This window comes from Mustela nivalis, assembly GCF_964662115.1.
Source record: "Mustela nivalis genome assembly, chromosome: 6".
NCBI classification, from domain to species: Eukaryota; Metazoa; Chordata; class Mammalia; order Carnivora; family Mustelidae; genus Mustela; species Mustela nivalis.
In genome coordinates this window covers 127,981,683-127,994,157 of record NC_139025.1, presented here as the reverse complement: position 1 = coordinate 127,994,157, position 12,475 = coordinate 127,981,683, and the positions used below count along the sequence as shown (strand labels likewise).

General features: G+C 48.5%; 2 protein-coding genes across 5 annotated transcripts in view; both read left to right on the top strand.

The window, feature by feature from the left end:
- Window positions 1-6,021, top strand: part of ALDH1A3 (aldehyde dehydrogenase 1 family member A3) — a 37,035-nt gene extending 31,014 nt beyond the window's left edge. Inside the window, exon 13 of the mRNA XM_082734215.1 lies at window positions 4,146-6,021. Within this exon, the coding sequence (XP_082590341.1) occupies window positions 4,146-4,218 (73 nt within the window). The 3' untranslated portion in view covers window positions 4,219-6,021. The remainder of the gene's footprint in view (window positions 1-4,145) is intronic.
- A 2,628-nt stretch (window positions 6,022-8,649) lies between these two features.
- Window positions 8,650-12,475, top strand: part of LRRK1 (leucine rich repeat kinase 1) — a 122,397-nt gene continuing 118,571 nt past the window's right edge. Inside the window, exon 1 of one of the 4 annotated variants that reach the window (XM_082736663.1) lies at window positions 8,650-9,094. The gene's annotated coding sequence lies outside the window, so the exon portion shown is untranslated. Of the gene's footprint in view, window positions 9,095-9,305; window positions 9,493-12,475 lie in introns of those variants that run through there. The other 3 variants (XM_082736664.1, XM_082736666.1, XM_082736665.1) reach the window with 3 other exon arrangements.

The following is a 12,475-nucleotide window of genomic DNA, read 5'->3' as shown; positions in this document are numbered from 1 at the left end:
CTGCCTTCAACCAGTCAGGTCATGACTGATGGGGAGGGGACCCAGGACCCCACACTGTCCTCCCCCCAGAGGCCAGATGCAGCTTCCTGCTGCAGTAAGAGTTTGGGGCCCCAAGCAGACGACCTTGGATGTCGAAGCTGCAGAATGGGTGTGTGGGGCTCTCCTGACTTCTAGTGTGTACTAACTCATACCGACTCTGGCTTACGGCTTTCCTCACCTGTGTCATTTGTGTCTCCACCCACCTCCAACCCCTGGTTTTAACTGGCTTTCAGGGCCTCAGCACTCCAGTCTGGCTCAGGGCGCAGAGCGGAGTGCGGCTCTCATCCCAGCCGGGACTTTTTTCCATGTGTTTTTTTGACCCTTGGCATATATTTTTTCAAGGCTTTTGATAAAGCACTTTAACGTAATTCACAAGGGGCCTGGAAACTGACTTGAAAACCAATTTCCATTTGCACTGGTCTCTGATTAATGTCTTCATGTTCCATCGAGTTCTCCTTTTGTGTGCTGGAGCACGGGGAGGGGGATTCCGTGGTTTTCCCCAGCCCCGGCAGCCTGGACCGGGCTGGCTCTCTGCCGCCCACCCACAAGCCCCTCTGGGGATCTTGTCCTGTGCATGTCTTGGGATGAAGCCTCCAAGTTCTCTTCCTCCTGGGCACTTTTCTTGGTGGTTTTGCAATCACAGCAACAACAAGCAACAAAAATCCACACAGTCGAGAGGGGTGGAAAGCTAGGCCTCCCTCCGCGGATCCTTAATCCCGTTTGTCAGAGATAAGCACGGTCCCATCACTCATTTTTCCCCCCATTTGTTTACTTAGCCAATATTTAATGAGCACCTTTGGGGTACGTGCTGGGTTCTGAACCCAGAGCAGCGATCACACCTTCCCCTGCCAAAGTTCTGGTGGGGTCCAAGAGGAGAAGGGCCGGGCTCATGATTAGCCTGGAGCACCAAGACCATCAGGACTGGTCAAGAAACCCATTAGGAGATGCCACAGGGGGTCCATAACTTGAACCTTGGCAGGAATTGCAGGAATAGGAAGAATAAGGTGATTCGTGTACTTCATCCTACAGGAATGGTTTAAGGCTGGACTTGATTAGTTAATCAGCTAAGTAACTGAATGTGCTTTCATCATTTGGTTTATTACTTTTCTTTACGAAGTCGCTAAATCATTAACTACTTTGCGTTTTTAACAACGCAATACTAGATATTCACTTTTAGAATTTACTTGTGTGTTTTCTTTGCAGTGCATTTTTTCTGTTTTCTTTTCTTTATTTTAAAGATTTTATTTATTTATTTAGCAGAGAGATCACAAGTAGGCAGAGAGGCAGGCAGAGAGAAAGGAGAAAAAACAGGCTCCCTGCTGAGCAGAGAGCCCAATGCTGGGCTCCATCCCAGGACCCTGAGATCATGACCTGAGCCGTAGGCAGAGGCTTTAACCCACTGAGCTACCCAGGCGCCCCATTTTTTCTGTTTTCAAATGAAATGGGAGCTAACTATTTTGGGGGCTTGAGAATGGGCTTTGGATATTCCTCCATTCTTTTTATTAAGGGTCTCCTGTGATGGACTTTTGTGTTATATCCAAGGGCTTTTCCTATTACGAACCATTCTGGCATAAATCTTTATGCACTTGTGGGAGATTATTTTCAGAATAAATTCCTAAAATTGGGTAATCTGCTCCATGAAAAATGAACTTCTGGTCTTTTGGTTTGTGTGTCTTTAATTGCAAGGGCGTTGAGCATGTTTTTCACACTTACTAGTAATCTGTATTTGTTTTTCTGTGAACTGACTATTCATGCCCTTTGTTGATTTTTCCATTTGTTTGTGGGCTTTTAAAATTGGGTTTTAAGAGCTCTTTGTATATGAAGGAAAATGGCGCTGTTTCCCACACAGGGTTGTGATTGTAATTTTTTTTCTAGCTTGTCATTTGTTTTGGGGGGGTTTTGAAATGGATTTTCCACTCTGCAAAAATTGAATCCAGTGTTCTGCGTATGGCTTTTATATTTTGTGTTATGTTTTAAAAAGATTACAAAATACTTCACTCCTTCTCACGGGTTCTTGAACTATTTGTTTCAGGGAACTACCAAAAAAAATCTTAATGACCTATTAATTAAGAAATAATAATACTTTCTACCCTTTATTTATTTTTTAAATTTTTTTAAAAGATTTATTTATTCGACAGAGACCCAGGAAGAGAGGGAACACAAGCAGGGGGAGCAGGAGGGGGAGGAGCAGTCTTTCTGCCAAGCAGGGATCCCGATGCAGGGTTCGATCCCAGGACTCTGGGATCATGACCTGAGCTGAAGGCAGATGCTTAAGGACTGAGCCACCCAGGCACCCCTACCCTTTATTTTTTACCTGTACGTAGGAGATGCTCTATAATAAATCATCTCCAAACAAGATAAGGTCAAGGAGGCAATGGTATGCCCATTTTAAAGATAATGAATTGGAGGCTTAGGAAGGCCTAATTACCTGCCTGCATAGGTCTAAGCCAGTAGTTCTCTAGCTTGAGCAGTATCAGAATCTCCTGGCTTGTTACGGATTTCTGGGCCCCACTTCAGTAGGTGTCTTAGTTTTCTATTGCCGCTACAATAAATTATCACAAAATTTGTGGTTTGAACAACCTAACTAAAAACTATTTTACACAGTTCTGTAGGCTAAAAATCAGATGGTCTCACTGAGCTGAAATCAAGGCATGCACGGGGCTGCATTTCTTTCTGGGGCCTCCAGGCGGAGAATATGTTTTCTTGTCTTTTTCAGCTTCTAGAGGCTCCTCACATTCCTTGGCTGGCGGCCCTGTCCTCTGTGCTCAAAGGCAACACCGTTGCAGCCCTCTAAACCCTGCTCCTGCAGTCTAATTTCCCTCTGACTCTCTTCTGCCTTCCTTGTACCCTTTTAAGGATCCTGGTGATTACATCGGGCCCACCCAGATAATGCAGAATAACCTTGTATTTTATTTTTTTTTTAAGATTTTATTTATTTATTTGACAGGCACAGATCACAAGTAGGCAGAGAGGCAGACAGAGAGAGAGGAAGGGAAGCAGACTCCCCGCCAAGCAGAGAGCCCGATGCGGGGCTCCATCCCAGGACCCTAGGATCACAACCGAGCTGAAGGCAGAGGCTTTAACCCACTGAGCCACCCAGGCGCCCCTAACCTTGTATTTTAAAGCCAGTTAATTGGCAACTTTAATCCTATCTACAGCCTTAATCCCCTTTTGCCGTGTAACCTAACACCAGTTCGGAGGGCTCAGATAGGGTCACCCTGACTCTGGGGCATTATTCTGTCAACCCCTGGGGAAGGGTAGGGGGCCTGGGAATCTGCATTTGGTGCAAGTTCGGAGGTGTCACTGAGGCACTGAGACCACACTTTGAGAGCCACGGATCGAAGGGAGGAAACGGGACTCTGCAGACCCTCCAGTGGCCGCCTCAATTTTGAGCTCTTTTCCTCAACAGGGACACATTTGTATTTACCTAACCGCAGAGAACGTGTCGTAGAGGCATTTAAATCTGTCCAAGGCTGCATCTCAGTTCTGGGAAGGGGAGCTGCCCTGAGGAAGGCCCATGACACCTGAGAAGGGGCCCCTGGGCTCTGCAAGACTTAGAGAAAGGACACAGGGCAAAGATGCAAACTCAGAGGTTGTGGCCCCCCTGCGTGTCTAGTCTGTGCCCACATCTGCTCCCCTCACTGCTCCTACAGCTGGTCGCCGGCTGTGGTCTCCGAGGTCCACTCTGGGCCCCTCCATATCCCTCTTCCTTGTGGATCCTCTGGCCACATCCCCCGGTCCCCTCCTTGTCCACCCACGTGGGTCCTCTTCTCACTCTGTACTCCCCACCCAGGGGATCCACCTCTCCCCTCCCCCTGATCCCTTTCATCCATTTAAGGCAAACCCTTAGTCTTTCTGAATATTTCCAAAACAGCACACACCAGAAAACCTCATATTTAAACTGAAGTTATACATCGAGTTACTCAAACATACTGATGGTGTGACCGTCCTCGATATTCCCCTGTGAAGCCATCACATTCTGACCTTTTGCGCCGACTCCAAACTGCCCAGCTGAGTAATTGGCCAGCCAAGCGTTAGAACACAGTGGCGACAGAATGGCAAGGTGACATGCCTGTTTTATATTCTCCTCTTTTCTGTGATCGCAGTGGTGAGTACGCACTGGCTGAGTACACAGAGGTGAAAACTGTCACCATCAAACTCGATGACAAGAGCCCCTGAAGGAAAGGCGGGCTTCTTCCTCAAACATCTGACAGCTGAATGTGGCAGATCGAACTTTGCTGAAGAAAAAACTGCATTTGCCGTCTTCCCGGGGTTCCTTTGCGCTGGAGACTTTAAATCTACTGGATTTGAATGATTTCCACTTTCCTCTCACACTCCTGTTTTAGTGACCCATCCGTTGTATATGTGGGCTTGCGGTCCCGCCTGGGGATCGAGCTGGGGGCCCTTTCTGTTTCTCCCTTTCAACCAGGTCCCCCTGGGGGACAGTGAAGGGGCTCAGGGCGTGGCCAATGGGAAGTGGTATTTGAAGTCTCCAGAGGTCCCTTAAAAACGTTTGGCCGATTCTGACTCCGCTAAGAACTTGGAAGAACGCCTGGCTTGCTCTGCAAACAGGGCCCTGCACCTGTGTCTTCTCGGGGTTATCTGCCCATGACCCAAGCGCCTCCTACCAGTTAGCGGAAAAGAAACAGAACGAAGTTCAAAACATACGAACAGGATTGTGAGGATCCAATGGGGGGCGCTTTGGGGAAGCAGGTGCCATGGAAAGGTACTGAAGGTCTTGGGTGTGAAAGGACATGGGTTCTTCAAGGACTGCCTCTTGACATTGACCATGGGACTCCGCTTAAAACGAAAACTCCTTTTGGAATATGACCGAAGCAGTGCCCAACATGCTTATCTAAAGCTATGTCACGGGCGACCTTAACCAAGGCACTTTCTTAGGCAGAAAACATTGCTAGTGTCCCCTTTGCTGCTGGTGACCTAGTGATGACAGCTTAGCAACTGCATTTTACAAACCAGAGCCATAATTCCCTTTTACAAATTCTGAATTTCTGCTACTTGCATTAACGGTTTATGATCTGCCTGTGTAGCTCTCTATGTCTCCAGCTTGGTGATCTATGTTAGATTAGCAAAGCATACACAACTGGAAAGGCTGTTGCTTTAATACCACTTGGTTTTCTAAAGTCCTATTTTGATATTAATGATTAATTAACAAATAACACCGGGACTCCGTGGAAGAACTGGGTCCCCAGTACTCAAGTGGCCTGAGGACTGCACTAACATGTTGTGAATGTTTCTTTTCCTCTTTATATCTGCAAATTCTGTGCAATCCCAAGTTTTAAAGTGTTCCCCAATTGCTTCTCAAACAACAAAACCAAATGGAATTGCGCTGTTTGGATACTTCCACTGTTATTAATTAGTTACTTTTCTGAGGGTGCTTCTATTTTGGAATTAAATTATGTTTGAGAATTAAATTGGGGGGGAGGGCAGTAAGATGACAAATGTCAAAACCAGTGTGATGGATAAAAGAAAGTCCTGTATGGAATGGGGTTGTCGTTCTTGTCAGAAATAGGCAATATGCAATTCACCTTCTCTGCATCAGTTAACACTTATCACTTAAACTGTCAGCAACTCGCTAGGTCAGGGGTTGACTTCGTACACTGAATTTTCAGGATTTTATCTCAAGCAACTATAGACACTAATCTTGTTAGTAATACATTAGAGGGTTCTTATTCTCTCATTGTACAATAATGCCTTTATTATGAAATGCTACATTATTTATAATTGGTATAGTTAATGTATCTTTTTATAGTTGTAAGTAAACAGAGGTGGTATATTCAACCTTCTGTAATATACTGTATTTAGAAATGGAAATCTATATAGTAATAGATTTCACTTCTTTTAAGGTTTACTCCTGTGGTATGGTTTCAGAAAAATCTATTGGCCTGGGAATTCTGACCCCCAACTACCAATTGTGTCTGACAATGCAACAATGATAAAATAAAATCGGATATTTGACAAACATTATTTTCTTTTCATTTAAGGACCAAACTCACTTTAATTCTGCGGCAGACCTTTCTCTTTCTCAGAGCTAATGTACAAAATGGCTTGTCATAAAGCAGTATCTGTGGCTTAAGATTCAAATTCCATTTGCTCAATCGATCAGGCCTCACATTTCGCCTGAGTGTGAAACCCACTCATCTGCGGGTTAAGCAGACAGGGAGCTCGGCCTCAAAGGCTCCACGACTTAGCTGGTGAAGTGTAAGCTGTCACCTAAGCTGCCCAAGTGTCCTTTTACTAATAAGCAGGTGAGTCTGGAAAATGGTGGGGAGGATGGCACAGGGAGTTAGAGAAAATATTGCATTCTGCTGCCGTCTGCACACGTTTCCATCTTTGTCACGAGGATCTTGGTGTTTGGGTTTGACCCAACCTTGAGTTTCTAACATACCTCAGTCACCAAGTCATGAGCTGACACTGAGGTTGGATCAAGAGCTTCCCTTGTACTCGGTTAGGTCCATCCAGTTACATCTGTGTATTTGATGTTGATCATCCAAGATCATTTTGGCTATGGGGTGACAAGGTGCCACTTTTTTTTTTAAGAGAGATTTTATTTATTTATTTATTTGTCTCAGAGAGAGATCACAGTAGGCCAGGGGAGGGCGGGGAGCAGGTTTCCCGCCGAGCAGAGAGCCTGATGTGGGGCTCGATCCCAGGACCCTGAGATCATGACCTGAGTTGAAGGCAGAGGTTTAACACACCGAGCCACCTAGTCGCCCCTCAAGGTGCCACCTTTTAAGAGAACACTTAAGAGAGGCCTGGATCAGATCTCGCTTAATGTATCCACTTACATAGGTATTCATGTATTTAGAAAACTTTCATTTCTCAATCTCAGTGTGAGCAGAACATTCTAGGAAAATGGCCTTTTCCTTTACTGGTTTATTTATTTTTCCTTTTTTGGTTTACTTATTTTTCCTTTACTGGTTTACTCTCTGAAGGGAACCATTCTGGGACACACACTGGCTGTCATGGGTGTGCATGTGGTGGGGGGTGCACAGGAGGGGGGCACATTTTCTCAAAGTGGACCTTATGGAATGTCCTAGCTTCTCCTGGTAGAGGACAAAGAATTATTACTGCCCTGCCCCTAGCATGTATCTGACTTAAGCCTAAAATGCTGATGATAAAGGATTTTTTTAATAAAGTATCCAGAGAAAAATGTCTGAGGAAACTAAGTTCGCTGCCAAAGAAATGACTAAAAGGCTGTGGGGGTGGGATGGCAAGGTAGCAGTCAGCCACTAGACCTTCAGGAGGCCCAAATGTGAGGTGGGGGAGGCAGCTTCCAGCTGGTTATACCTTAGGAGCGGTCATTCCAACTGAGATGCTGAGAACCTGGGTACGCAGAGCAAAAGCTAGAAGACCACGAGTCAGCGTTGTTAGGGGAAGTGACCAAGAAGCAGTAGGAAGAGATCTTAACTGACCTGTAATAACCTTCCCGTGCAAACCTGTGACTAACTCGTGCCTAATGAATAGAGTTAAATGCTGAGATGTAACCAGCTCAAAACACTCCAGTCGGCTGGTTTTTTTGTTTGTTTGTTTGTTTTTGTTTTGTTTTACATTGGAGACATTCCCTAGCCTCTATTCCCAAACTCTTAAAAAAGGGAAGCTGAGTTGCCCCAACCACATTGGCCACAGGAGCTCCACCGTCCGCCCGGGCACTGGGCGTGCTCTTCCTCGCGGTACCGCTAGGTGGCGCGGCCGCGCGCCGTAAAGGCGCGGCGCCGGGATTGCCCGGCTCCCTCAGCACTGCGACGCCACGCCCTGCAAATTATTAGGGACTTTTGGGTAGCAATCCCACTCCTGCCTTTTGAGTTCTGGCGTTAGGACCGAAGTATTGAGGACAGGATTGAAAACCGCATCCACCCTTTTGCAAGGGCGTTCCGTGGCAGGAGAGCTGGGGGTCTTCCTGGGAGCAAAGCAAGGCTGCCCCAGGGGTGCCCTAGCCAACCGGTCACTGCTCAGAGTGTCCGCGACGTCGTGCGGGGGTCGTGCGGGGGCCCTGCGTCCGCCCGGCCTTTGTGAAATGGCAGTGAGGGTGGTGAGGATTTGCCTCCGTCTTGCCCTAAATCTCATGTAACGTTACACGAGAAGCGTTTAGGGCGCGGGTCCTGCCAGGCTGCAGAACCATAGAACCATCTGTTTTTTTCTGAGCAGACTTCTCTTTCTGGGGTTGGCACGTGGAGCCAAATCTGAGGGCTGTCCGCAGCCTGGGCGTGCGTCTCTACAATCCGCCTTCAGAGTGGCCTCCGCGGTGTGATGAACATACTTACATTCAGCCGAAACAAAACAAATTGCCAACATCCCATCCTGTCTTACCTACTAAAACAGCCCACACCATTTACAATGATTCACCAAATAGTGACATCTTTATATGTACATCCATAATTAAAAACATTCTTGTAACGGGAGGGGCACAATTTGCAAAATACAAAAAGCATTAAAAATATGTATTTTTATACTGCCCTATACGGAATTGTACGTAAATGAATATTTGCCTGACTTTTAAGTATTTACTGCGAGTCTACACCTAGTACAAGTCAGACGTTAGTCGTTGTATTTTGCCCCCGAGCAGAGCCAAGGGGACAGTGAAAGCTGGGCTGAGCTGAGAACCGACCAATCTTGTCGCTGCGCCTGCCCCGCCAGGAGCGGGCAGGGTACCCAAACCTGGAGGAGACCTCGCGCTGCAAGGGCCCACGGGCCCCGTCGTCTCCCGGGCAAAAGCGGTGCATCTGGGTACCTCTGGCTGGGGAAACCGAGGCGGGCCACCACAAGGACCTCCCGCCCTGTGCCCGTCGCGGGCCGCAGCAGCCGCGGCCGACCCTCGCCGTGCGCGCTCTCCGCGCCTCCCGCCCGCGGGCCGCAGGATTGAGGAAGTGCGTCTGGGCCCGGCCCGGCCCCGGCGCGCGCGGCCGGAGGCGCAGGGGGCGGAGGGCAGGGGGACGGCCAGGCCCCGGCCCGCTGGTGTCCGCCCCGCCCGGCCCCACGCGCCGAGCCCCGCGTCCCAGGCGCCCCGGGTCCTGCCCCGCCGCCGCCGCAGCCGCAGGTAAGCCCCCGTCCGGCCCCCGCCCCAACCGGGGGCCCTGGCTGCCTCCTGCGGAGGGTCTCGAGGAGCCCCGGGCCCCCTCAGCCCAGGCTCGCGCTCCGGGCGGTCGCGTGCTCCGCGGAGGTGGCCCTTGCGGGAGGGGTGGGGGGGTGCACCGAGGGCGCGGGCGACCCCCGTCTCGTGGCCCCGCGGCCTCCCCGGCCCGCGGAGTGGGGGAGGGTGCGGGGCCCTGGAGGGCCACCCCGAAATCCCGCGCGGGCCGCGGCCGGGGCTAGGGGAGCAGGAGCAAAAAAACAAAAGTCGGGTAGAGACACAGGGCGTCTCTACCTACGTCTCACGTCTCTACAGACATTTCCTTAAGCCCCGCGCGGGCCCAGTGTGAGCAAGCCAGCGTGCGGGTGAGTGTGAGTGCGTGTGTGTGTGTGTGTGTGTGTGGCGGGGAGGCTCTGCCCAGGATCTCTGGCCCCCGGGGGCAGGAGGGGGAGGCTGCTTCTGAGGGTCTGCCAAGTGCTCCAGCCCCCCCCACCCCCCACCCCGCCCTGCAAAGCCTGGGCCGGGCTTCTGCCCAAGGGACGAGGCTCTGGCAGGTCCCCGTAAAACCTGCCATCTCTGCCACCTTGCCTGGCAGGGGTGCAGAGATGAGTGAGGTCCAGGACAGGGCAAGGAGGGAGCCTGGGAAGGCTGGTGGCCAGACGGAGATGGTAAGGGAGAATCTGGGGACCTCTGGCCAGCCCACCTTGTCCCTGCATGCTTAGAGGCCAGGAAGTTTTCTCCCCAAACACATCGACAGGGTTCAGAGATAGAGAAAACAGGAGCCCGAGAACCTTTTAGCAAGGTTCTCACTGAATACACTCTTTTTACAGTTTGCCAGCCAGTCAGCATTGTAACGAGGTACCCAGACATTAAAAGGTCGACTAGACTGACTAAGTATTTTTGCTTCTGTCTGGGAAGAATAAGAAAATTAAGTTACAGACATACAAACCTCACACCTGACTTGTCCCTAAAGGAGATTGTGGGGTCAGCCAAACATTCCTGCCCCCAAGCTTCCACATCTCAGGGAATAAGCTCATATTCAACTCAGTTGCTCAGTTGCTGGGAATTTTCCTCTAACCTGTCCCCTCATCCCTTGAATTCAGTCTGTTACCAAGTTGAGTTGGGCTTGCCTGTGTGTCTGGGTCTAGCCCTTCTTCCTCAGTCTTCATCCTAGTCTAAAGTAGGAGCACCCATTTCTGTATGATTACAATCCTCACCTCTCCAGTTCTCTATTTGACATCCAGAGTGATTTAAAAAAGAAACAAAAAAAAAAACCAGGTAAATCAGAATGTGTCAGTCCTCTTCTTAGAGCCCTACAATAATTTCTCCTTGTGACTGGCATGAAATATAGGATACCTCCTTTCCCTCGGTTTGTTTGGAGTCTGGCATCATGAACCACATGACCATTGCCCATGTCACCCTACCACAGTCCCCCCGCCCCAGCCACCCTGGCCCATCTCACTCTCCAGCATGTGGTGTCTGCTGTCTTGACCCCTGATTCTTCACAGGTCCAGCCACCCCCCTCTAAACCCAGCCTCTTTTTTACGTCCCTTGCTCAGTGTCCATCTGGGGTCCCCACTGGTATTATGGTCCTTCTTCATTTATTAGCTCTCTCCTTTAACTGCCTGGCACACTCTACTGGAGCTCCAGGGGTCTGAGACCATTTGTAGGCACCAGCATTGCTCACTGCTGCTCTTCTCTGCCAGAACTAAGAGGTGAGCAGTACGTACAGGCACAGGAATCGAATGGCTAATGGACAGGTGTAACTTATGTGTGGTTTCAGACTCATGAAGAACTTCTGTTCCCAAACCCTTGGGTGTTCATCTGGGACTGAGACCTACACATTTCTTGTCTGCAACTCCTTGTTATTTTGATGTCCATGAATCCATTAAGCACATTTTGGAGACAAGCCAGTAACTGATCAGGGAAGGCTAATAGTGCCAAAGGGATATTGAAGACTTTGGATCAAGCATCTCTACCACCACACTTTTCATTCAGAAAATTACTGGATAATATGAGCATGGCTAACATGCTTCATTTGCAAGCATCTTCCAGCCCTTTGGTACTGGCAATCCTTTCCAAGTCTCCTGAAAAGACAGGTGAGCAGGTCCTGAATCTCCTGCCTTTCTCCTCTGTCAGAAACTTTGTAGCAAGCACTCACTTAACTGTGCCTTCCCCACAAGCTGTAAAGTTTCCTGAACTCATGGAGTTCCCTCCTCATAGAAAGGGCCCAATAAAAACATTTGCCCAATGAATGTCAGGTTCCCCCCCCCCTTTTTTTCCCATTAAGTATTCAGGTATTGTTCATTAATGCCAGTATAAAGATTTGCAAATGAAAAATTGGTGAGGTTTTTAAAAGGTATTAAAATGATCATGACAGAAAACCTCTTGAATCCCTCTTAAGGATGTGTACACCATAATGAAAACAAGACATGAAGTTATAACCATGATTTGTTGCACTGGTCTGAACCCAAAGGAAGTAAGAAGAAGCAAAGATCCGTTTGAGGGCGAAGATTAAGCAAAAGTTGAGTTACCTCACTTTAAAACTTCTACCTTAGAGTCTAAGCCGACATACAAATTACAATTGAAAAACTGCTCCAGTTGTAATATCCTCCATCGGTAAAGAGATTTTCAAAAGGAAACTGAAAATGAAAAGGGGAACAAAATATGCTGGGCAAGGGTTGGCCTAAAATATTTTAAAGATTTTTTTTTTTTAACTTAAAAGCATTCTATGGCAAGACACTTCTGTTTTCAGAAGGAACATCTACCAGCATTTGGATTTTTTTAAGGTGTTGTTGGGTAGATGCGGTAGCTGATTTTAAGAGATGTTTGAAAGCAGGTGGCCACCGTGTTCCTTGGTTTCTGAATGTTGCTGTAGGATACGGAGCTTTTAGATTAAAACAGAGATGAGATGGTTTGGTGCTTTGCTGTGTTCTTGCCTCAAGCTGGTTTGCCTAATCAAATTTTACAATTTAGAAAGCTTTGATGGTCTCCTACATTTTGTCCAGGTGGATCATTCTTCCTTGGATTGTTTAGGCTCCCAGACTCCAAACACAGGTTTTCCTAAATATGGTTTGCTGCAACCTCTCACTCTTTGGTTCAGAAACGTGGGGGGGGGGGGTCATAATGGACATGGCTTCTAGGGGAGGGGTTTCCTAGCTCCTTGACCTTCCCCTGCCTGTAGGAGTCTAGCCTACCTGGGCCTGATTTCCAGGACCTAAGATGAGAAAGCTCCAGTGCCCTCCTAGCCTTATTCTGTGGCTTGCTCAGGGCCCACACTTTTCAGGACACCGTCTATAACCTGCTCGGTGGGGAGACCATGTGTCTGCCCTCCAGCATTGATATTGT